Below are 25330 nucleotides of genomic sequence, written 5' to 3'. Positions count from 1 at the left end.
TTTGATTTGGAAGCCTTTTATTTCTTTGTCTTGCCTAATTGCTCTAGCTAGGACTTCTGGTAGTATATTGAATAGTAGGGGTGAGAGTGTACATCCTTGTCTCTTGATCCTGATTTAAAGGAAATGCTTTCAGTTTTTCTCCACTGAGTATATTGTTAGCTGTGGGTTTGTTGTATATGTCCTTTATTATGTTGAGATGCATTCATTCTCTCTATGCCCAATCTGTTAAGGGTTTTAATCATAAAAGGATATTGTAGTCAAATACTTTATCTGCATCTTTTGAGATGATCACATGAATTTTAGTTTTCATTTTATTGATGTGATGTATTTGCATCTTTGTATTTGCATCTTTGCATCCCAGGGATAAATCTCACTAAGCCATGGTGTATAATCCTTTTAATGTGTTCTTGAATTCAGTTTGCTAATATTTCGTTGAGAATTTTTGCATCTATATTCATGAGGGATATTGGTCTATAGTTTTCTCTTTTTTTTATATGGTATCCTTATCTAATTTTGGTATCAAGATATTTCTGGCTTCTTAGAATTTCCGAGTTCAGAAGTGTTCCATTCTCCTCGATATTTTGGAACAGTTTGAGGAGGATTGGTGTTAATTCTTTAAATGTTTGGTAGAATTCTCCGGTGAAATCATGGAGTTGGAGTTTTCCATGTTGGGAGGTTTTTGGGGTTTTTTTGTTTTTTGCCGTATGTGGACCTCTCACTGCCGTGGCCTCCCCCGCTGCGGAGCACAGGCTCCGGATGTGCAGGCCCAGTGGCCATGGCCCATGGGCCCAGCCGTTCCACGGCATGTGGGATCCTCCCAGACCGGGGCACGAACCCGTGTCCCCTGCATCGGCAGGCGGACTCTCAACCACTGTGCCACCAGGGAAGCCCTGGTTTGTTTTAATTAAAATTTTTAAAACTAAAGTATGGTTGATTTACAATATTATATTAGTTTCAGGTGTACAGCATAGTAATTCAGTATTTTTACAGTTTACATTCCATTAAAAGTTGTTATAAGATAATGGCTATAATTCTCTATGCTATATAATATGTCCTTGTTGGTTGTCTATTTTACCCATGGTAGGTTATATCTCTTAATCCTGTACCCCTAATTTGCCCCCTCCGCTTCCATTTCCCCTTTGGTAACCACTAATTTGCTTTCTAGATCTGTGAGTTTGTTTCTGTTTTGCATATACATTCATTTGTATTGTTTTTTAGATTCCACATATAAGTGGTATCATACAGTATTTGTCTTTCTCTCTCTGACTTCTTTCACTGAGCATAATATCCTCTAGGTCCATTCACGTGGCTGCAGTTGGAAGAATTTCATTCTTTTTTATGACAGGAATATTCCATTATGTGTGTGCATGTATACACACACACATACGTACATACATACATACATACCACTTCTTCTTTATCCATTCATCTGTTGATGGGCACTTGGGTTGTTTCCATGTCTTGACTATTGTAAAAAGTGTTGCTATGAACATTGGGTGCATGTATCTTTTTAAATTAGTGTTTTTGTTTATGGACATATACCCAGGAGTGGAATTGCTGGATCATGTGGTAGTTCTGTTTTTAGATTTTTGAGGAAACTCCATACTGGTTTCCATAGTGGCTGCACCAAGTTACATTCCCACCAAGGGTTCTCTTTTCTCCACATCCTTGCCAACATTTATTATTTGTATTCTTTTTGATGATAGCTATTCTGAGAAGTGTGAGGCAATATCTTATTTTGGTTTTGATTTGCATTTCTCCAGTAATTAGTGATGTTGAGCATCTCTTTATGTGCCTGTTGGCCATCTGTATGTCTTCTTTAGGAAAATGTCTGTTCAGGTATTCTGCCAATTTTTTGATCAGATTGTTTGGTTTTGGTTGTTTCATTTCTGTTGAAATGAAAAGACAACCTATGGAATGGGTTCTAAGTTTTAAACTTTTAAGTTTAATTACATCTCATTTGTTTACTCTTGCTTTTATTTCTTTTACCATAGGAGACAGATCCAAAAAAATATTGCTAGGATTTATGTCAAAGAGGCTTCCACCTATGTTCTCTTCTAGGAGTTTTGTGGTTTCAGTTCTTACATTTAGATCTTTAATCCATTTGAGTTTATTTTTGTATATGTTGTAAGGAAATGTTTTAATCTCATTATTTGACATGTAGCTTTCCAGTTTTCCCAGCACAGCTTATTGAAGAGACCGTCTTTTCTCCATTGTATATTCTTGCCTCCTTTGTCATAGATTAATTGACCAAAGGTGCATGGGTTTAGTTCTGGGCTCTCTATTCTGTTCCATTGATTTATGTGTCTGTTTCTGTGCCAGTACCATGCTGTTTTGATTACTGTATCTTTGTAATATAATCTGAAATCTCGTAGGGTAATACCTCCAGCTTTGTTCTTTTTTCTCAAGATTACTTTGACAATTTGGGGTCTTTTGTGGTTCCATATGAATTTTAGGATTACTTGTTCTAGTTCTGTGAAAAATGTCATGGATTGTATTAAATCTGTAGATTGCTTTGGGTAGTATGGTCATTTAACAATATTAATTATTCCAGTCCAAGAGTATGGGATATCTTTCCATTTCTTTTTTTATCTTCAATTCGTGTTTTATAGTTTTCAGAGTGTAGGTCTTTCACCTTTTTGGTTAAGTTCATTACTAGGTATTTTATTATTTTTGATGCAATTTTAAGCAGGATTTTTTTTACTTTCTCTTTTTGATAGTTTAATATTAGTGTATAGAAACGCAATGTATTTTTGTATACGTATCTTGTATCCTACAACTTTGCTGAATTCATTAATTCTAATAGTTCTGGGTTGGAGACTGCAGGGTTTTCTATGTAATGTATCATGTCATCTGCAAATAGTGGCAGTTTTACTTCTTCTCTTCCAATCTGGATGCCTTTTATTTATTTTTCTTGTCTGATTGCTGTGGCTAGAACTTCCAATACTGTGTTAAATAGAAGTGGTATGAGTGGGCATCCTTGTCTTGTTCCTAAATTTAGTGGAAAGGCTTTCAGCTTTTCACTATTGAGTATGCTGGCTCTGGGTTTGTCATAAATAGCCATTATCATGTTGAGAGTTTTTATCATGAATGCATGTTGAATTTTATCTAATGCTTTTTGTGTGTATCTTTTGAGATGATTATATGATTTTTATCTTTCCTTTTGTTAATGTGGTGTTCACATTGATTTCAAATATTGAACCATCCTTGTGACCCTGGAATAAATCCAGCTTGATCATGTTGTATAGTCCTTTTTACATATTGCTGGATTCAGTTTGCGTGTACTTTGCCTGAGGATTTTTGCATCTATATTCATCAAAGATATTGGTCTGTAACTTTCTTTTATTGTAGTGTCTTCTTTTGGTTTTGGCATCAGGGTAATGGTGTCCTTGTGGAATAAATATGGCAGCGTTATCTCCTCTTCAGTTTTTTGGAATGGTTTGAGAAGGATAGGTATAAGTTCTTTAAATGCTTGGTAGAATTTCCCTGTAAAGCCATCTGGTCCTGGACTTTTGTTTGCTGGGTTTTTTTTTTTTTTTTTATTACAAAAAAACTGCTTGACTCAGTCTTGGCAGGCTTTTTGTTTCTAGAAGTTTGTCCATTTCCTCTAGATTGTCCAGTTTGTTTGCATATAACTGTTCAGTGTTCTCTTAGGATTTTTTGTATCTCTGTTGTATTGGTTGTTATTTATCATCTTTCATTTCTTATTTTGTTCATTTGGGTCCTCTCCCTTTTCTTCTTGGTGAGCCTGGCTAAACATTTATCAATTTTGTTTATCTTTATAAAAAAGCAGCTCCTGGTTTCATTGATCTTTTTCTACATTTTTTAAATCTTTATTTCCTCTGATTTTTATTATTTCCTTCTCCTGCTGACTTTGGGCTTTGCTCTTTTTCTAATTCTTTAAGGTGGTAGGTTAGGTTGTTTGAGATTTTTCTTGCTCTTGAAGAAGTCCTGTATTGTTATGAACTTCCATCTTAGAATTGCTTTTGCTGCATCTCATAGATTTTGGAAAGTTGTGTTTTCATTTTCATTTGTCTTGAGGTATTTTCTTATTTCCTCTTTGATTTCGTCAGTGACCATTTTTTTTTAGTAATATGTTGTTTAATCTCCACGTTTGTTCTTTATCCACTTTTCTTTCTGTAGTTGATTTTCTAGTTTTATATTGCTATGGTTGGAAAAGATGCTTGAAATAATTTCTGTCCTCTTAAATTTGTTGAGGCTTGTTTTGTGACTTTGTATGTGATCTCTACTGGAGAACGTTCCATGTGTGCTTGATATGAATGTGCATTCTTTTTTTGCATGTAGTCTCATGTAGATATCAATTAAGTCTAACTGGTCTGTTGTGTCATTTAAGGTCTCTGTGCCTTACTGATTTTCTGTCTTGATGATCTGTCCATTGATGTCAGTGGAGTGTTAACATCTCATACTATTGTTGTATTGTTGTCAACTTCTCTCTTTATGTCTGTATTTGCATTATATGTTTAGGTGCTCTTGTATTGGGTGTGTTTATGTTAACAAGTGTAATACCCTCTTGTATTGATCCCTTTATCATTGTATAAGGCCTTCTTTGTCTTTCATTGTAGTCTTTATTTTAAAGTCTGATATGATTTTGTCTGATATAAGTATTGCTACCCACACTTTGTCATTTTTGTTTGCATGAAACATCTTTTTCCATCCTCTCACACTCTGTGTGTCTTCACCCCTGAAGTGAGTCTCTTGTAGGCAGCATATTCAAGAGTCTTGTTTTTTTTTTTTAAATCCAGTCAGCCACGTTATGTCTTTTGATCAGAGCATTTAGTCCATTGACATTTAAAGTAATTATTAATAGGTACATACTTATTGCCACTTTATTACTTGTTTTCCAGTTGTGGTTACCATGGGGTTCATATATGTTGACTCACAATTATATCTACTTGTTTTAAACTGGTAATCATTTAAATTCAAACACATTCTAAAAGATCTACATGTTTTACCTTCGTAACCCACATTTTGTGTATTTGATATCATATTCTACATCTTCTTGATTATCCCTTAACTATTTAATTTTAGTTATAGTTGCTTTTATAGTCTTTTTGTCTTAATCTGCATACTGGCTTATTTAAGTGATCTTCAATCCTTACTGTGTATTTGACTTTCCTACTGGGATTTTCCCTTTCCTACAGATTCTTACCTCTTTTCCATTTAGAGAAGACCCTTCAACATTTCTTTTAGGGTAGGTTTAGTATGCTGGATTCTTTTAGTTTTTGCTTGTCTCAGAAGTTCTTTATCTCTCCTATTCTAAATGATAATCTTGCTGGGCAGAGTATCATAGGTTGCAGGTTTTTCCCTTTCAGGATTTTGAATATATCATGCCTATCCCTTTTGGCCTGCAAAGTTTCTGCAGAGAAATCAGCTGATAGCCTGATGGGAATTCCTTTATATATGACACTTTGTTTTTCTCTTGATGCCTTTAGAATTCTCTTTAACTTTTGCCATTTTAATTGTATGTCTTGGTGTGGGTCTGTTTGGGTTCATCTTATTTGGAACCCTCTCTGCTTCCTGTATCTGGATATCTGTTTCCTCCTTCAGGTTTGGGAAGTATTCAGCCATAATTTCTTCAAATCCATTTTTGATCCCCTTCTCTCTCCTTCTGGAACCCCTATAATGCAAATGTTGGAACACCTAATGTTATTGGAGAGATCTCTTAGATTGCTTTCACTTTATAAAATGTGTTTTTCTCTCTGCTGTTCTGATTTGGTGATTTCCATGATTATATCTTCCAGGTCAATTATGCAGTTATCCGTATTACTTAACCTGCTATTCATTCCTTTCAGTGTGTTTTTTTTCAGCTGTTGAGTTCTTCATTTCTGATTGGTGGGTTTTTTTTAATGTTTCTAATTCCTTGTTAAAATGTTCAGTGTTTAGATCAATTGTTTTACCTAATTCAGTTAAGCTTTTTATTACCAATTGTTTTGAATTACTTATCTGTTGTTTATTTCCATTTCATTATTTTTTCAGGGTGTTTTTCTTGCTCTTTGAATTGAGAATAGTTCCTCTGCCTTTTAATTTTACTTTTCTTTCTTTTTTTTTTTTTTTTTGCGGTATGTGGGCCTCTCACTGTTGTGGCCTCTCCCGTTGCGGAGCACAGGCTCCGGACGCGCAGGCTCAGCGGCCATGGCTCACGGGCCCATCCGCTCCTCGGCATGTGGGATCTTCCCGGACTGGGGCACAAACCTGTGTCCCCTGCATCGGCAGGCGGACTCTCAACCACTGTGCCACCAGGGAAGCCCTAATTTTACTTTTCTCTGCTTCTATGAACTAAGGTGAAGCAGTGACCTTTTGTGGACTTGAAGGGGTGTTCTTATTTGGGAGTGTCCCTATGCAGACTGCACATGCCCAGTGCCTTTGGTGGGAGGGCTGGATTTGATGTGGATGCCAGTCACATCTTTCCTGATGTTGTGCTGGCAGCTCTTACCTTGGTAGTGGGGTGTGACTGGGGATGGAGGGGCTAGAGCTGGCTCCTGGTGTGAGACGGGACTTTCTCTCTGTTCAGTGGCTGTCACCTCTCTGTCAGGGGCGGGGTCTGATCCCAAGTTGCTGAAGCAGAAGCCCTTTGTGTCAGGCTCAAGCTGCCTCTGTTCCCTTTTCGTGTGTGTTTTTCTCTCTCCCAGCACCAAGACCTTTGCCCCAGAGTAGGGAGTGCTGAAGCAAGTGGGGCCTTTCACATACAAAGGTTCAACGCACTGCTTGTGTAGGTGTCTGTGGCTCCTTCAGATGCAACCCATGGTAGAGTCTTTTTCCTGGTCGTGGCTGTCCCACATCCAGTGCCGCACTGTGGCACAGACTGAGTAGAGCCAAAGCATTCACTGGTGCACGGTGAGGTGGCTGTGGGAAACCCAGCAACCACCCAGACCTCTCCTCAGAGGCAAGACCCCTTTTCCCCTCACAGCTGGTTACTGTTCCCAGCCTCCACTGTGCTCTACAGGGGAGGGGAGCCTGAATGGTTTCTCTGCGTTTATGGGGTAGGGAGGTGTTGAGGTGTGGTACAGTGGGGCCCAGAGTGGCACGGTTGTGGGAAATCCGGCAGCTGCTAGAGCAGACCTCTCTTCACCCTGCTTCAGAGGCAGGCCAGTGCTCACACCTCATGAATAGAGTCCAGGCTTCTCCAGCCTTTCTATCTGTCCAAGCAGTCCAGGAGGCTTGTCTCTTCCACATAGGACCCCAGGACCAGGACACCCAGTCTGTGGCTTGACCTACTCACTCCTGGATACCCAGGGTGGGTATCCACCTTTGCAATTTCTTATTTCCTCTGAGTTCCCTCTCAGGAGCACAGGTCCCTACCTGATCGCTTTTCTTCCATTCCTGTGTGATTACCTCTTCCTTATAGCCTTGTTCAGTCCTTTTTCCAGTTTCCAGTTAGTTTTCAGTGAGAATTGTTCCACCTGTAGGTGTATTTTTGATGTGTTCATGGGGGGAGGTGAGCACCACGTCCCCTTACCTCCACCATCTTGATCTTTTCTCTTCCATGTTGGGAGTTTTTTGATTACTGATTCAATCTCATTACTCATTAGTCTGTTCAGATTTTCTGTTTCTTTCTGATTCAGTCTTGGTAGGTTGTGTGTTTCTAAAAATGTATCCATTTCTTCTAGGTTACATAGCTTTTTGGCATATAATATTTCATACTAGTTGCTTATGATTCAGTGCATTTCTGTAGTTCAGCTGTAATGTCTCCTCTTTCACTTCTAATTCTCTCTTTTTTCCTTAGTCCAAGTAAAGGTTTGTCAATTTTATCTTTTCAAAGAACCAGCTCTTAGTTTCGTTGATCCTTTCTATTGCTTTCCTGGTCTCTATTTCATTTATTTCCACTCTGATCTTTATTATTTCCTTCCTTCTGCTAACTTTGGGCTTAACTTGTTCGAGTTCTTGAAGTGTAAAGTTAGGTTGTTTATTTGAGATCTTTCTAATTTCTTAATATATGGATTAATGCTCTAAACTTCCAGCTTTTACTGCATCCCACAAGATTTGGTATGTTGTATTTCCATTTTCATTTGTTTTGAGATAATTTTTAAATTTCCCTTTTGATTTCTGTTTTGACCTAATGGTTGTTTAGAAGTGTGTTGTTTAATTTCCACATATTTATAAATCTTTTCACTTTCTTCTTGTTGTTGATTTCTATTTTCATACCATTGTGGTCAGAAAAGATAGTTGGTATGATTTTATTCTTCTTAAATTTGCTAAGATTTGTTTTGTGGTCAGTATGATCAATCTTGGAGACTGTTCCATGTGCACTTGCGAAGAATGTGTATTCTGCTGCTGTTGGATGTAGTGTTCTGTATATGTCTGTTAGTCCATTTGTTTTAAAGTGTGGTTCCAACATTTCCTTGCTGATTTTCTATCTGGACAGTCTTTCCATTGCTAATAGTGTGGTATTGAAGTTCCCTACTATTATTGTATTATTGTCAATTTCTCCCTTACAAACTATCAGTATTTGCTTAATATGTTTCAGTGCTTGGGTGTTGGGAGTGTATGTGTTTTTAAAAAAATATTTATTTATTTATTTATTATTTTTGCTGTGCTGGGTCTTAGTTGCAGCATGTGCAATCTTTTACTTGTGGCATAAGGACTTCTTAGTTGTGGCATGCAAACTCTTGGTTGTGACATGTGGACTTCTTAGTTGCGACATGCAGACTTTTAGTTGTGGCATGCATGCGGGGATCAAACCAGGGCCCCCTGCATTGGGAGCGCAGAGTCTTACCCACTGGACCACCAGGGAAGTCCCAGGAGTGTATGTGTTATGATTGTTGTCTTCTTTATGTGTTGACCACTTTATCATTAGATAATGACCTTCTTTTTCTTTTGTTACCCTTTTTGCCTTGAAGTCTATTTTATCTAAGTATGACTATGCCCACCTTCTTCTGGTTTCTATTTGCTTAAAATATCATCTTCCGTCCTTTCACTTTGATCCTGTGTGTCTTTAGAGCTGAAATAAGTAAAAACTGGGATGATGGTCGCTGCACCTTGAATAGTGCTGTGTAATTTTGCACGGCTGCCTCAGGTTCTGTTTGCCCAAACAATGATTCCCAAATGCCAGTGCTTCTCGTCACATCCTTTGGCTGTCTCTTGCTCCCAACTTAAATGACTATCCATGTGCTCTGGATGCAACTGCTTAAGAATTTATCTACAAATCATTGTGGAAAACAAAGAGAGGAATAATAGGTGAAGTATCTTACTAAATTGTTGGTAAATCTATATTCTGTTTTATTGTATGTTTATGAACACTAAGGCCAACCTGATTTGTATGTCTTGTTTAGTACCACTGAAAATGTCATTCTGACACTAAGTGCAGTATTTTACTGTTGAATTATTTTTTAAGTACTATTTTTTAATGTATTTATACACATATCATAGGAACTATCAAGAAACCTTGAGCTAAGTACTAACAGTTTCCAGCGACAGTTGCTTGCTGAAAGGAAAAGGGCATATGAGGCTCATGATGAAAATAAAATTCTTCAAAATGAGCTACAACAACTACATCACAAATTAAAGGTAAGCATTTTATTTTAAATGGCATCATTTCTCCCTCCCATTTCTTCATCTATATATATAGATGAAGACTCTATTTTAAAACGTTGTTATCATTTATATTTGGAACTTTGGTACAATATCATTTACAAAATTCTAATATTTTCTTTGGCACTTATAAAGAAAATATTTGTTAAAATGAGACATTAGATACACTAATAGGAATGATATAACTGAAAAAAGTTATAAAATCCTGCAAGAAAGTTATGGGAACTAGAGTTTTTCTGTGTTGCATGGTTGAATAGTTCAGTGTTCTTCCTCAGATAACCCCATGATTGATTATTTTTAAAGTTGTTCCAAATAATGCCCTTCCTTTTCACAGTGTTTAGAAGAAGCATTAGAATTAATTAATTCTGTTAAAGTAGGTGTTTCTTAATTCTATCCAGAGGTCATTGATGGGTTGAAATTTTGTGCAACATTAAGTGTTTATGCATTATCTTGCATAGAATTTTCATTTTGTTAATCAAATTCTCAGAGAAAGCCATAGCCGCAAAATGGTGAAGAACACTTGTGTTTTAAAAAATGGTCTAAATTTTTAACTCGCCATTAATTTGGAACCCACATTTGAGAGATGCTAATTAAATTCTTTGTGTGGCTAAGCCTGGAAGTCAGTTGAAGACATTACTATATCATGTAGGAGTGGGTAGAAAATGAATTTGGCCTTATTCTGATTTTCATGACTGCTAGTACATATTGGACTTTCAATGGAGAATCATTGCTCTACCGTAACCTAAATGTCCTAAAGACATTCCTTTCTATAATTGGTAGTTACAAAGGGAAGCTGAACTTAGGTATATTCCAATTTGGTGAGGAAAATACCAGTTGAAAAGATGAGGATTTTTTTTTTATTTTAAACTGAGACTCTACATTCTTAATTGTGTTGGGTTTGTTTTCAGGAAAAGGAGAGAGAACTGGACTTAAAAAACATATATTCTAATCGTCTGCCAAAGTCTTCTCCAAAGAAAGAAAAAGAAATTACATCAAAAAAAAATGGTATAGTAGTTATTATTGTTGAAAAATATTGTAGTTATTAATAATAAAATAAATTAATTTTGAAGTAGAAGGAAGATGAAGGGAAAGAACTTTATTGAAATAGATTTCCTTATAGGTACTTTTCAGAAATCCTTTCACTTTCTCAGTTTTTTCCCTTGAGGTCATTACAGTTATGTTTTACATAATTGAAATGTTTTTTCTAATTATAACTTATTTTTCTAAACTTTTATGAAAAACTATAAGCATACCCTAAACAGGAGATTATAGTATGATAAACCTTTATTTAGGTATCACCACCTTTAACAGTTATACATTTTACTAATTTTATTTCACCTATTTTTTCTACTTTTTTTCTGGAGTACTTTAAAGCAAATCCCAGCTGTCATTTCATTTCACTCATAAATACTTTGCTATTTTTATGCATATTCTTACTTTTTCAAAAAACAAAAGTATAATTTCCTTCTTCTCTGGTTTGCAAAAAGTTAAAAACATAAACTTTGTAAAAGTTTAATAGATTTATCCCTCAGAGTTGTCCTCAAATGACAAAATTGCCAGTAAATCCTAGAAATAAAAACAGTAATAGTGAGTAGTCATGGAGCTGAGAAACATGCATTTTCTCATTTAGAGGGTGAACATATACCAATTGAATTCCATATATCTTAGCACTGTTCAATACGATTAGAAAAATTCTTTTATAATTTTCATGGTAGCTGCATGCCAGAGTGATTTTACAAACCAGTGTACAAAAGAAGTACAAACCAGTGAAGACTTCGAGCTGGAGGAATATCCTATAACACCACAAACAGTTATGTGTTATGAAAACAAATGGAAAGAACCTGAACGTCTTTCTTTGGTGAGTTTAGCAATATGATTAGGTACGAAACTCTAGGTTTGAAGTTATTCCTAAATGCACAATATCAAACATTTTAAAATTTCAGCAATGAAGCTAGTGCCATAGCTGTATAAATACGCAACTAGCCTTTTACAGGGAGAGAGATAACATCTGTGCATTTTATTAAACTCCTTTGGATTGACTCTTAGTTAACACTGCATCTTTCAGATGCTTCAGAAATGTCAATTGTACTCTCTAGGTTGGAGGAAGAAGAAAAAATTATCTAAGTTTCTTACCTTTTATGTCTCTTACCAGATAGTCTCTAAAAATCCTTCTGGCTTTTACGTTTAATAGCAAGTTATAGTAGCTTTCAAATGATTTGTTAGAATTTGACTACATTTAATTTTTTTGGCTTCCTATGTAAGAGAATTTTATAGTTTAGCTGAATGTCGAGCAAAGTAATTGCAGTGGAATCTGACTTTATATCATTCAAATTAGAGTGGAATTCAGGAGGTCTGTGTTGCATCTTCATTTAAAAGGACTCATACTGAGTACTGGAAGGTCCTTTTCTCTAATAGGGTTTTATCTTTAGTGTTTACAGTTGAAACTCTAAAGAAAACAATATGTGAGGGATCCTGCATATTTCATATAATGCTGTATTTTTGATACTACTTGTAAGTATCCCAGGGATCCTGAGATCACCTGTGTGTGGACTGAATTGATTCCTGTGTGTACTCTTGTTTTGTTTTTTTCCTTTATTTTGTTTTTGTTTTACAATTTAGATAAGTTAGCTGTATCTGCTAAGTGTGTTTCTTCCTATATTTACAAATCCTTGAGACTAGATCATGTTAATTTTTTTTTTTTTGAAAAGGCAAATTGTGGAATAGCAAAGTAATTCTTAATTTTAGAAGGGTTAAAAAATTTGCCCTTTATAAGATTCAGCAGAAGCAGCAACCTGATATAGTGAAAGAGGATATAGCCCTGGAGTTAGCACTGCGTTTTAATTAAATTACAGTTCTAACATTTTAGTGACTTGTGTGACTTGTTGGAGCCTCAGTTTCCTAATCTATAAAACAAGGGTGGGTTACCCTTCAGGGTTGTGGTAATAACTAATCACGAAGTTTATAAAGCCCTTAAGACTAATCCTGTCACTTTGAGGGGTCCCAGCAAATGGGAGCTCTGTTAGTAAAAGTATAGGCTGTTGCTATTGGAAAAGAGACCCAGAATACAGTGGCTCAAGCAAGAGATAAGATTCTTTCTCTTGTAATAAACTGAAGGTCAGTGGGTAGTCCCCAGGATAGGTAGACACCTTTGTTCCATGGTAGCCATTCTCTATCTCATTGTTTTTCTCATGAAGCGTGTAACCACATCTGTGTGGTTGCAATTGTCTTATCATACCTGGGAGAAGGAGGAATGAGGAAGTGGAGGGCAAGCAGCTTTTGTTTTAATAAATGTGATCAGAAGTTGCATACATACGTCCACTCACATTCCATTGGTCCTGTCTAGCTGCAGGGGAGGCTAGCAAATGTGGTCTCCAGTTAGGCAACCCTGTGCTCTGCTAAAACTTAAGGGATTCTGTAACAAAAAGGAAGAAGGGGAAAATGGATACTAGGAGACAATTCTCTACAAATCCACTAGTAATAAATTTTACTTTTATTAAGAAAAATCACACACACACGTGAAAGGGACCATAAGAAACAATAAATTTTAAGTTTACATTTTTATTTGATTTAAATATTATAAGATTTATTAATTGGAGACCTTGGGCATAGTATAAACTTGAAAGATTCTATGCCATTGTCACTGTCGGTGTTACAGCTCAGCACCATAACACTTGGCCTTTAATAGTTGATGAATAGCCTTTATTGGTTAACTGAATTCATCAGATTTTGTTGTGAAATATGCAAAGTAAGGATACCTCTTTTTTTTTTAATAAACATTTATTTTATTTATTTTTGGCTGTGTTGGGTCTTCGTTGCTGCATGCAGGCTTTCTCTACTTGCAGCGAGTGGGGGCTACTCTTTGTTGCGGTCGCAGGCTTCTCATTGCGGTGTCTTCTCTTGTTGCAGAGCATGGGCTCTAGGTGCGTGGGCTTCAGTAGTTGTGGCTCGTGGGCTCTAGAGTGCAGGCTCAGTAGCTGTGGCGCACAGGCCTAGTTGCTCTGTGGCATGTGAGATCCTCCCAGACCAGGGCTCGAACCTGTGTCCCCTGCATTGGCTGGTGGATTCTTAACCACTGTGCCACCAAGGAAGCCCAGTTAGGATACTTCTGATACTTGTCTCTTAAGAATTTTATGTAGGGCATTGGCTTTGCTTCCATTATATTGGTTCTGATATGTTTTCCAAATGCCTCTTTAAAAATTTTAACTAAAGTAAGAAATAATCTTGTGTGCTTTTGAAAATCTTTCAAAGGTGGTAACTTGTAGCTTGCTGCTTTAGAAATGGAAAATTTGCTTTAATTTCTAACAGTTGGGATTGTGCTTAATGGGAGATAAATCTATGATATTTAAATTGCTTTTTCCCCCTTTTCCTGCATGTGAACTTGCATTTTAAAAAAAATGTATAATAGCATCTGGAATCTCAAGAGAGAGGTGATCATGAAGAAGCAGGGATTCTAAACCCAATTGTGGAAAGAGAAGACAAATTTGTTAAAGATCAAGGACTCCATGCTGTGAAACAGGAGGCTGAGAAGCTGGAGGATGGTAAGTCAGCATGCCTTGGAAAAGAAAGGGTTAATATCCCCTAATATCTTCCAGCTGAACAGTGAATTGGTTATACAGAACAAGAAAAGATTGATGCAGTGGTGGGGGGAGTCTATCAAGCAGTCACAAACCTTTGAATGAAGTTACTAAGAAAAGAAAAAGAATGAAGACTGTAAGTCAGTTGCTATTTGGGATTAGGGGATAGAAACAAGTTACCTTCAGAAAATTCAGATAAAGTAGAATTCATTTGAAAGGGGAAAAAAAATTCTTTATGTATAACTAAAGCCTGATGAAGAGATAACTGAAAGACAACCCTGTTTATTGGCTTGACCTTGAGCCTGTCTAGTCTGTAGACCAGCCCAAACATTAAAATCAATGAATTGTGAGGCCTTGAATATATTCCTATAATTTTTCTTCAGTTTTAATATATAAAATAAATCTTTAACATATTCAACCATTAATGTGGAAGTTTAGTGAACCAATTCACATAGTTTCAGATACTGGAAATGAAGTTCAGGAATAAATTCATTTCCATTTGGATAAAATGTCTTAAAGGTATAAGCGAGAAGGATCCCAGACTCTAATCCTTTGCATGTATTTTATTAATTATGTATTAGCTGCTTACAGAGAAATACTGTTTTTCCCTTAAAGTTAACAAAAAATCATGACCTAATTATTGCTTAGAGTATGTATATTTTTGTGTGTGTATTTAAAACAATCTAACAGTTGAAATAGAAGCCACATTTATATCAATGTTGGCTAAACCACAAAGGAAGACACGCTTGCAACATATTAAACTATAGAGTAGAAAATAGGTATTATGGTCAGTTCTGTCTAGGAACCAGGAAAAGGAATAAAGTAGCAGAAGACTGTCTCTTCTTAGTCATTTTTGACTGATTTTTTTTTTCCTGGAGTCTGTGTGGAATGATCTGATTATCAGTGAGAATATGTGCCATTTATAAAGTTACCAAATGCATAGTGTTCTTACATGTTTAATATTTTTAGTTTTTTCTTTTAGAAATCCTTTCAAAATTATAGTAAAGTGGCAATAATAGCCAGAGAACCACGTAAGAGTAAGTTGTATACTTCATGGCCATATCCTAAAATACTATCATATGTATTTCTCCAAATAAGGACATTCTCTTCTATCATTCCAGTATAGTTTAACTTCAGGAAATTTAACTTTGATACAACACATTTCTTCAATCTGCAGTCCACAGTACTGTTTTGTCAGTTGACACAGTATTGTCCTTTATAGCATTTTCTTCCCTTTTTTTTTTTTAACATCTTTATTGGGGTATAATTGCTTTACAATGGTGTCTTAGTTTCTGCTTTATACCAAAGTGAATCAGTTATACATATACATATGTTCCCATATCTCTTCCCTCTTGCATCTCCCTCCCTATCCCACCCCTCCAGGCGGTCACAAAGCACCGAGCTGATCTCCCTGTGCTATGCGGCTGCTTCCCACTAGCTATCTATTTTACATTTGGTAGTGTATATATGTCCATGCCACTCTCTCACTTCATCCCAGCTTCCCCTTCCCCCTCCCCATGTCCTCAAGTCCATTCTCCAGTAGGTCTGTGTCTTTATTCCTGTCTTACCCCTAGGTTCTTCATGACATTTTTTTCCCTCTTAAATTCCATATATATGTGTTAGCATACGGTATTTGTCTTTCTCTTTCTAACTTACTTCACTCTGTATGACAGACTCTAGGTCTATCCACCTCATTACAAATAGCTCAATTTCGTTTCTTTTTATGGCTGAGTAATATTCCATTGTATGTATGTGCCACATCTTCTTTATCCATTCATCCAATGATGGGCTCTTAGGTTGTTTCCATCTCCGGGCTATTGTAAATAGAGCTGCAGTGACCATTGCGGTACATGACTCTTTTTGAATTATGGTTTTCTCAGGGTATATGCCCGGTAGTGGGATTGCTGGGTTGTATGGTAATTCTATTTTTAGTTTTTAAAGGAACCTCCATACTGTTCTCCACAGTGGCTGTATCAATTTACATTCCCACCAACAGTGCAAGAGGGTTCCCTTTTCTCCACACCCTCTCCAGCATTTATTGTTTCTAGATTTTTTGATGATGGCCATTCTGACTGGTGTGAGATGATAGCTCATTGTAGTTTTGATTTGCATTTCTCTAATGATTAATGATGTTGAGCATTCTTTCATGTGTTTGTTGGCAGTCTGTATATCTTCTTTGGAGAAATGTCTACTTACGTCTTCTGCCCATTTTTGGATTGGGTTGTTTGTTTTTTTGTTATTGAGCTGCATGAGCTGCTTGTAAATTTTGGAAATTAATCCTTTGTCAGTTGCTTCATTTGCAAATATTTTCTCCCATTCTGAGGGTTGTCTTTTGGTCTTGTTTATGGTTTCCTTTGCTGTGCAAAAGCTTTGAAGTTTCATTAGGTCCCATTTGTTTTTGTTTTTATTTCCATTTCTCTAGGAGGTGGGTCAAAAAGGACCTTGCTGTGATTTATGTCATAGAGTGTTCTGCCTATGTTTTCCTCTAAGAGTTTGATAGTTTCTGGCCTTACATTTAGGTCTTTAATCCATTTTGAACTTATTTTTGTGTATGGTGTTAGCGAGTGATCTAATCTCATACTTTGACATGTACCTGTCCAGTTTTCCCAGCACCACTTATTGAAGAGGCTGTCCTTTCTCCACTGTACATTCCTGCCTCCTTTATCAAAGATAAGGTGACCATATGTGCGTGGGTTTATCTCTGGACTTTCTATCCTGTTCCATTGATCTATATTTCTGTTTCTGTGCCAGTTCCATACTGTCTTGATTACTGTAGCTTTGTAGTATAGTCTGAAGTCAGGGAGCCTGATTGCTCCAGCTCTGTTTTTCGTTCTCAAGATTGCTTTGGCTATTCGGGGTCTTTTGTGTTTCCATACAAATTGTGAAATTTTTTGTTCTAGTTCTGTGAAAAATGCCAGTGGTAGTTTGATAGGGATTGCATTGAATCTGTAGATTGCTTTGGGTAGTAGAGTCATTTTCACAATGTTGATTCTTCCAATCCAAGAACATGGTATATCTCTCCATCTATTTGTATCATCTTTAATTTCTTTCATCAGTGTCTTATAATTTTCTGCATACAGGTCTTTTGTCTCCTTAGGTAGGTTTATCCCTAGATATTTTATTCTTTTTGTTGCAATGGTAAATGGGAGTGTTTTCTTGATTTCACTTTCAGATTTTTCATCATTAGTGTATAGGAATGCCAGAGATTTCTGTGCATTAATTTTGTATCCTGCTACTTTACCAAATTCATTGATTAGCTCTAGTAGTTTTCTTGTAGCATCTTTAGGATTCTCTATGTATAGGATCATGTCATCTGCTAACAGTGACAGCTTTACTTCTTCTTTTCCGATTTGGATTCCTTTTATTTCCTTTTCCTCTCTGATTGCTGTGGCTAAAACTTCCAAAACTATGTTGAATAAGAGTGGTGAGAGTGGGCAACCTTGTCTTGTTCCTGATCTTAGTGGAAATGCTTTCAGTTTTTCACCATTGAGGATGATGTTTGCTGTGGGTTTGTTATATATGGCCTTTATTATGTTGAGGAAAGTTCCCTCTATGCCTACTTTCTGCAGGGTGTTTATCATAAATGGGTGTTGAATTTTGTCGAAAGCTTTCTCTGCATCTATTGATATGATCATATGGTTTTTCTCCTTCAATTTGTTAATATGGTGTATCACATTGATAGATTTGCGTATATTGAAGAATCCTTGCATTTCTGGAATAAACCCCACTTGATCATGGTGTATGATCCTTTTAATGTGCTGTTGGATTCTGTTTGCTAGTATTTTGTTGAGGATTTTTGCATGTATGTTCATCAGTGATATTGGCCTGTAGTTTTCTTTCTTTGTGACATCCTTGTCTGGTTTTGGTATCAAGGTGATGGTGGCCTCGTAGAAGGAATTTGGGAGTGTTCCTCCCTCTGCTATATTTTGGAAGAGTTTGAGAAGGATAGGTGTTAGCTCTTCTCTAAATGTTTGATAGAAGTTGCCTGTGAAGCCATCTGGTCCTGGACTTTCGTTTGTTGGAAGATTTTTAATCACAGTTTCAATTTCATTGCTTGTGATTGGTCTGTTCATATTTTCTATTTCTTCCTGATTCAGTCTTGGCAGGTTGTGCATTTCTAAGAATTTGTCCATTTCTTCCAGGTTGTCCATTTTATTGGCATAGAGTTGCTTGTAGTAATCTCTCATGATCTTTTGTATTTCTGCAGTGTCAGTTGTTACTTCTCCTTTTTCATTTCTAATTCTATTGATTTGAGTCTTCTCCCTATTTTCTTGATGAGTCTGGCTAATGGTTTAGCAATTTTGTTTATCTTGTCAAAGAACCAGCTTTTAGTTTTATTGATCTTTGCTATTGTTTCCTTCATTTCTTTTTCATTTATTTCTAATCTGATTTTTATGATTTCTTTCCTTCTGCTAACTTTGGGGGTTTTTTGTTCTTCTTTCTCTAATTGCTTTAGGTGCAAGGTTAGGTTGTTTATTCGAGATGTTTCCTGTTTCTTAAGTTGGGCTTGTATTGCTATAAACTTCCCTTTTAGAACTGCTTTTGCTGCATCCCATAGGTTTTGGGTCGTCGTGTCTCCATTGTCATTTGTTTCTAGGTATTTTTTGATTTCCTCTTTGATTTCTTCAGTGATCACTTGGTTATTAAGTAGTATATTGTTTAGCCTCCGTGTGTTTGTATTTTTTACAGATCTTTTCCTGTAATTGATATCTAGTCTCATAGCGTTGTGGTCGGCAAAGATACTTGATACAATTTCAATTTTCTTAAATATTCCAAGGCTTGATTTATGACCCAAGATATGATCTATCCTGGAGAATGTTCCATGGGCACTTGAGAAAAATGTGTATTCTGTTGTTTTTGGATGGAGTGTCCTATAAATATCAATTAAGCCCATCTTGTTTAATGTATCATTTAAAGCTTGTGTTTCCTTATTTATTTTCATTTTGGATGATCTGTTCTTTGGTGAAAGTGGGGTGTTAAAGTCCCCTACTATGAATGTGTTACTGTCGATTTCCCCTTTTATGGCTGTTAGTATTTGCCTTATGTATTGAGGTGCTCCTATGTTGGGTGCATAAATATTTAGAATTGTTATATCTTCTTCTTGGATCGATCCCTTGATCATTATGTAGTGTCCTTCTTTGTCTCTTTAATAGTCTTTATTTTAAAGTCTATTTTGTCTGATATTAGAACTGCTACTCCAGCTTTCTTTTGGTTTCCATTTGCATGGCATATCTTTTTCCATCCCCTCACTTTCAGTCTGTATGTGTATCTAGGTCTGAAGTGGGTCTCTTGTAGACAGCATATATATGGGTCTTGTTTTTGTATCCACTCAGCCAATCTGTCTTTTGGTGGGCGCATTTAGGCCATTTACATTTAAGGTAATTATTGATATGTATGTTCCTATTCCCATTTTCCTAATTGTTTTGGGTTTGTTATTGTAGGTCTTTTCCTTCTCTTGTGTTTCTTGTCTAGAGAAGTTCCTTTAGCAGTTATTTTAAAGCTGGTTTGGTGGTGCTGAACTCTCTCAGCTTTTGCTTGTCTGTAAAGGTTTTAATTTCTCCATCAAATCTGAATGAGATCCTTGCTGGGTAGAGTAATCCTGGTTGCAGGTTTTTCTCCTTCATCACTTTAAATATGTCCTGCCAGTCCCTTCTGGTTTGCAGAGTTTCTGCTGAAAGATCAGCTGTTAACCTTATGGGGATTCCCTTGTGTGTTATTTGTTGTTTTTCCCTTGCTGCTTTTAATATGTTTTCTTTGTATTTAATTTTTGACAGTTTGATTAATATGTGTCTTGGCGTATTTCTCCTTGGATTTATCTTGTATGGGACTCTCTGTGCTTCCTGGACTTGATTAACTATTTCCTTTCCCATATTAGGGAAGTTTTCAACTGTAATCTCTTCAAATATTTTCTCAGTCCCTTTCTTTTTCTCTTCTTCTTCTGGATCCCCTATAATTCAAACGTTGGTGCGTTTGATGTTGTCCCAGGGGTCTCTGAGACTGTCCTCAGTTGTTTTCATTCTTTTTTCTTTATTCTGCTCTGCAGTAGTTATTTCCACTATTTTATCTTCCAGGTCACTTATCCGTTCTTCTGCCTCAGTTATTCTGCTATTGATCCCATCTTGAGTATTTTTCATTTAATTTATTGTGTTGTTCATCGTTGTTTGTTTCATCTTTAGTTCTTCTAGGTCCTTGTTAAATGTTTCTTGCATTTTCTCTATTCTATTTCCAAGATTTTGGATCATCTTTACTATAATTCTGAATTCTTTTTCAGGTAGACTGCCTATTTCCTCTTCATTTGTTAGGTCTGGTGGGTTTTTATCTTGCTCCTTCAGCTGCAGTGTGATTTTCTGTCTTCTCATTTTACTTATCTTACTGTGTTTGGGGTCTCCTTTTTGCAGGCTGCAGGTTCGTAGTTCCCGTTGTTTTTGGTGTCTGTCCCCAGTGGCTAAGGTTGGTTTAGTGTGTTGTGTAGGCTTCCTGGTGGAGGGGACTAGTGCCTGTGTTCTGGTGGATGAGGCTGGATCTTGTCTCTCTGGTGGGCAGGTCCACGTCTGGTGATGTGTTTTGGGGTGTCTGGAGACTTATTATGATTTTAGGCAGCCTCTCTGCTAATGGGTGGGGTTGTGTTCCTCTTCTGCTAGTTGTTTAGCATAGGGTGTCCAGCACTGTAGCTTGCTGGTCGTTGAGTGAAGCTGTGTGTTGGTGTTGAGATGGAGATCTCTGGGAGATTTTCGCTGTTTGATATTATGTGGAGCTGGGAGGTCTCTTGTGGACCAGTGTCCTGAAGTTGGCTCTCCCACCTCAGAGGCACAGCACTGATTCCTGGCTGCAGCACCAAGAGCCTTTCATCCACATGGCTGGAGATGGCATCAGATTCCACGGGTCCAGGGCTCGGTCCTTTGCGACTGCCCTCCCTCCTGCTTCAGACACCAATCACCAGTCGAGTCTTTTGGGAGGTCTGGGGTCTTCTGCCAGCGTTCAGTAGGTGTTCTGTAGGAGTTGTTCCACGTGTAGATGTATTTCTGATGTATTTGTGGGAAGGAAGGTGATTTCCGTGTCTTACTCGTCTGCCATCTTCCTCGCCATCTCTGCATTTTCTTCCCTTTAGGATGTGATCATGAATTGCATTCAGGTCTCATATCTTTTCAATCTGCTTTCATCTAAAACAGCTTCTCAGCCTTTTAAAAATATTTTGTGAGATTAACATTTTTCATGAACACCGACCCCTTTTTTTAATAAAATGTTTCTTGTTTGGGGTTTATCTGAAGTTTTCTGTTAATTAAATTCAGGTTATTGCATCTTCTGTCAGAACACTACATAAGTGATGTTGTGTCCCTCTCTGGGTATGACATCCAAAGTTTCAATTTATTTTTAAATTTAAAAGTTTTTGCTCCACCCATCCCACCATCCTCCATTCAGTGTACAGCACAATATTAGGTATAAAAAATAGGCAGAGAACCTTCTTTCTCACCCCTAACTTGAAGAACAAAATTTTTTCTATAATTGTGAATCTTAAATATATGTTAAGTATATATTATTTTTTGAAACCCTAAATATCAAGTATAAAAATGAAATTTATGGTGTCCACCCTCAATGTACTGATCATACACAAATTAGATAAAGCTATTGTTTTGTAAAAGATGAGAGTTGAGTTTTCTTATTTGAAAATACTGACTACTGTAAAATCCCATTTTTAAAATTTGATTTTATACAGAGCGGGAAAGAGAAGAACTTGCTAAAAAGCAAAAGGAAAAGACATCTTTGTTGGAGAGAGAAGAAAAGCCAGTGTTGGAAACTGGAAGATACCGAATGGAAACGTACCAAATTCAAAATACTGACAAATTGGAAGAAGAGGAAGAAGAAAGGCTAAAGAGAGAAATGCTACTTGCTAAACTGAATGAAATCAGCAGAGAACTCCAAGGTTCTCGGAATCTAAAATATCCTTCTCTGCCATTGCTTCGTGATTTGGAATCAAAACTGCGCTCCCCAGAGAGAAACCCCAAAACACACACATTCTTTGAATCCTCGGAGAGATTATTTAATGGGCATCATTTGCAAGACATCAGGCTTTTCAGTACAAAAGGCGATGGTCAGAATCCGGGCAGTATCAGAAAACCAGCCTCGCCAGATGGGCTTGCATTTGGTAGCTATGTGCCTTCATTTGCGAAAACGTTAGGCAAGTCAAGTCCAGTTAGCCACAAGAGTAGCCTTTTGGATTTCCAAAGAAACAATATAGAGAAATTTAGTAAAGACAGTGGCGATTTAATTACAAGAAAAGAGAAAAAAGCTAATCTGATGGAACAGCTATTTGGTGCCAGTGGTGGCAGCAGCATTTCCTCTAAAAGCAGTGACCCACATTCTCTGGCTGCCACCAATGGAGACTTTGACCCTCTAAATTTTCTCCCTGGGGATAAAAGCAGCAGGGGTAGGGAATATGATAATGACAATGACTTTTTCTTCAGCGAAGGAAGAAGTTTTAATCCAAATAGACACCAATTAAAACATGCAAACAATAAACCAGCAGTAAAAGGTGATTCTGTAGAAGATGAAATTGAAGAAGTAGCACTGAGATGACTGACTAGAGTATATATTTTTTCCAATTGTAAATATTAAAATGTTTTAATACAGTATTTATTATAAACAGAGTTTTTAATAAATATTAAGACGTCCTTATTAAGCAATAGTTTTTAAAGTATAAATACAGCGGAAATAAAAAGTAGATCATATCACACCGCATAGCTAGTGTGCCAAGAATGAAGCATGCTCTTTTGACTGAAACCGAAAATAGAGATGCATCTTACTTTCTTTTTACAAATAGGTTTTACCTCTGAATCAGCTCAGTGGGGAGTTTTACTCCATTGGCGTACGTATTCATTTTCTATTTTATCCCTATTTATTTATTTATTTTATTTTTGGCCCTATCCTCTCTGAGCTAAATACAGTCTTCCTGCTGATTGTCGAATGGAAATGAAGAGTGAGAGGCTCTGTTGGGAAGTGTGGCAAGGCTGAGGGTACTCTTAAGTGGAACAGTGACAACATGGGGACTTCCCATTCCTCTGGAAGCAACCACAGTTAAATGCTACTCATTTCCCAATTACAGAGTCTCGTTAAATCACTTACCTACAACTGTGCTAATACATTAGGTTGGATTCAGAAGATGTTTGTTTGGGTGGACAGTTCCCTGTCATGGCTCCCAGAGGCTTGGGTACAGTGTAACCAGTAATTCGTCTTCTTGATCTCCTACGCTTTTTATATCTCAGTGACTAGATGTGAGAGTTCATACCAAATACACGGAATAGAAGAAATTTCATCCCAAAATAGCAAGATTTTCAACTCAATTATGTTTCCAGAGTAACATAACTAGGAAATTTTAATACGTACTTTTAAGATTTGAACTTACTGTCAAACCAAAGAGACAACGATAGTGTGATACTATTGGACTTACAGGGCTAATTTTAAAGCAACCTTGGTAAAAATTGTTTAAGAGATGGGGCTCCTGCCTTGCGGAGTAGGGTGGTTGATTTTCTGTTGAAAAGTGTTTGGTCTTTTGCTGTTTGTAGCTCACTTCAGCTGCAAAGGAGCTGATGACCTTGGGTTATGCTGGGCATGATTGGTCTTTAAGAAGCAGTAATACACCACCAAGCAAGGAGAAAACACAGTTCAGATGAAGAGTGGTGGAAATAGTGCGTCAGGGGAAGAATAAATAATGTTGATTGGCACTAATTCTAAAGTGAACTGTTGTTTTCAAGAATTTACATATTTGCTCATAGTACTATTTCTCATGCCAAGCATACATACTGATGAGGGGACTAGAGTTACTGTTTTATCTTGAGTTCTTATAAATGCTTATTATTGAATATAATTTCATAATTCTTTGACAACACTGACCTGGTTAGGTCTCTAATTAAAAGATGTTACCACCTAGCATCTTCTAAATTGTGTTCCTGTCTGGGAACTGAATCTCTCAAAAGTGCTAAAGTATATTAAAAATTTTTTAATAAAGAGTTTTCTATGACTGATATAAATAAGCATTTAGTATATTGTAAATCATTCTAATATATGTAAACCACAATATTATTGTAGTGCAGTTCTTGATAAAATATTATTATGTAATGTTAATTTTGTTCATAGCTGCTAACTTTTCAGCCAAAAGTATTCTAATTTTTAGGGTTTTTTTTGTTCTAAAGGCTTTTGTAAAAAGTCCTTTAGTAAAGTTTTATATTCAGGTCATTTTAGTTAGTCTCTTGCTTTTTTCTACCTGATGTTTTCTAGTCTTTTTAACCAGATGCAATAAGGCAGAATTATTAAATTAAACCTAAAATTAAGTTATAGACTTAGCATTATAGTGTTAAGCATTAAAATTGGAGATTATACAGAACAAGTTTTTCTTTATGAACAAACCTTAGTGAATAACTTTCTTTTTCTAAATGTCAAGTTAAATTTATTTGCACTCAGAACTCTTACTAATAAAAATGTAAAACACACTGACTCTTTGTTTGAATGGTACCTTCCTTAAGGTCACTTGGGAAATATATAGTGGAAATAGGACCTGCAGGGTTTTTATTTCATTATTCACCTTTTAAAATTTTCCTATTCAGAATTTTTAGTTGAAGTAGATGAATCTGCCTTAAGTCGGGTTAGACAGTATGCTTAGCCTTATCAGATAATTATAGTCTTAATGAATTCTTTCACGCTTAATAGCTGTCATAATGGCATATGTTGCTTATAATATTAAAAGGCGGCGGTAAGGGGGACTAGATTGAATCAAAATAAACACTTCAGGGCTGACGCACTGGCTTTCTGATGCTCATCCCCACCTCACTTTCAGACACGCTGAAACTTCTGCTGTCCCTGGCTGGGTGTTAACCTGGGTAGAGCCTGCAAGTCGGCCTGGTGAAAAGGGGATGGGAAACTTGTATTACGGTGACAGTGTGGATTTTTTAGGATTAAAGAAGTTACCATAAATTGTCAAGAAAGGATCTGCTTTTAAAGCTTTTTCCTTTCTACACAGTAAATGCCCCTTTCACCTTCAAGTCCCCTTTCGTATCACTTGAAAGTGTTTTTCTGTTCTGGGTTTTGAGCAAAGAGCACATCATGTATTCATTCACCGACTGCTTGTTTGCGTGCTCCCTGCGGGGTGCGCGGCACTACCTTGCCGGGAGAGTAAGGCCCTGCCTCTCCCTCAGTGTGGACACGAACCGGGCTGC

The 25330-nt window shown here is 36.7% G+C and overlaps 1 protein-coding gene across 7 annotated transcripts in view; it reads left to right on the top strand.

Annotated features, from left to right (window-relative positions):
• LCA5 (lebercilin LCA5) overlaps nt 1-24607 on the top strand; it is a 160063-nt gene extending 135456 nt beyond the window's left edge. For all 7 annotated transcript variants that reach the window (XM_060283367.2, XM_060283368.2, XM_060283371.2 and 4 more), the window contains 5 exons: nt 9388-9525; nt 10458-10554; nt 11265-11407; nt 13955-14087; nt 21838-24607. In XM_060283367.2, coding sequence (XP_060139350.1) covers nt 9388-9525; nt 10458-10554; nt 11265-11407; nt 13955-14087; nt 21838-22697 — 1371 coding nt within the window. In that variant the 3' untranslated portion in view covers nt 22698-24607. The remainder of the gene's footprint in view (nt 1-9387; nt 9526-10457; nt 10555-11264; nt 11408-13954; nt 14088-21837) is intronic.
• Nucleotides 24608-25330: the final 723 nt, after the last annotated feature.

This window comes from Globicephala melas, chromosome 14, assembly GCF_963455315.2.
Source record: "Globicephala melas chromosome 14, mGloMel1.2, whole genome shotgun sequence".
Lineage (NCBI taxonomy): Eukaryota > Metazoa > Chordata > Mammalia > Artiodactyla > Delphinidae > Globicephala > Globicephala melas.
This window is presented reverse-complemented; position numbering and strand designations above follow the sequence as displayed.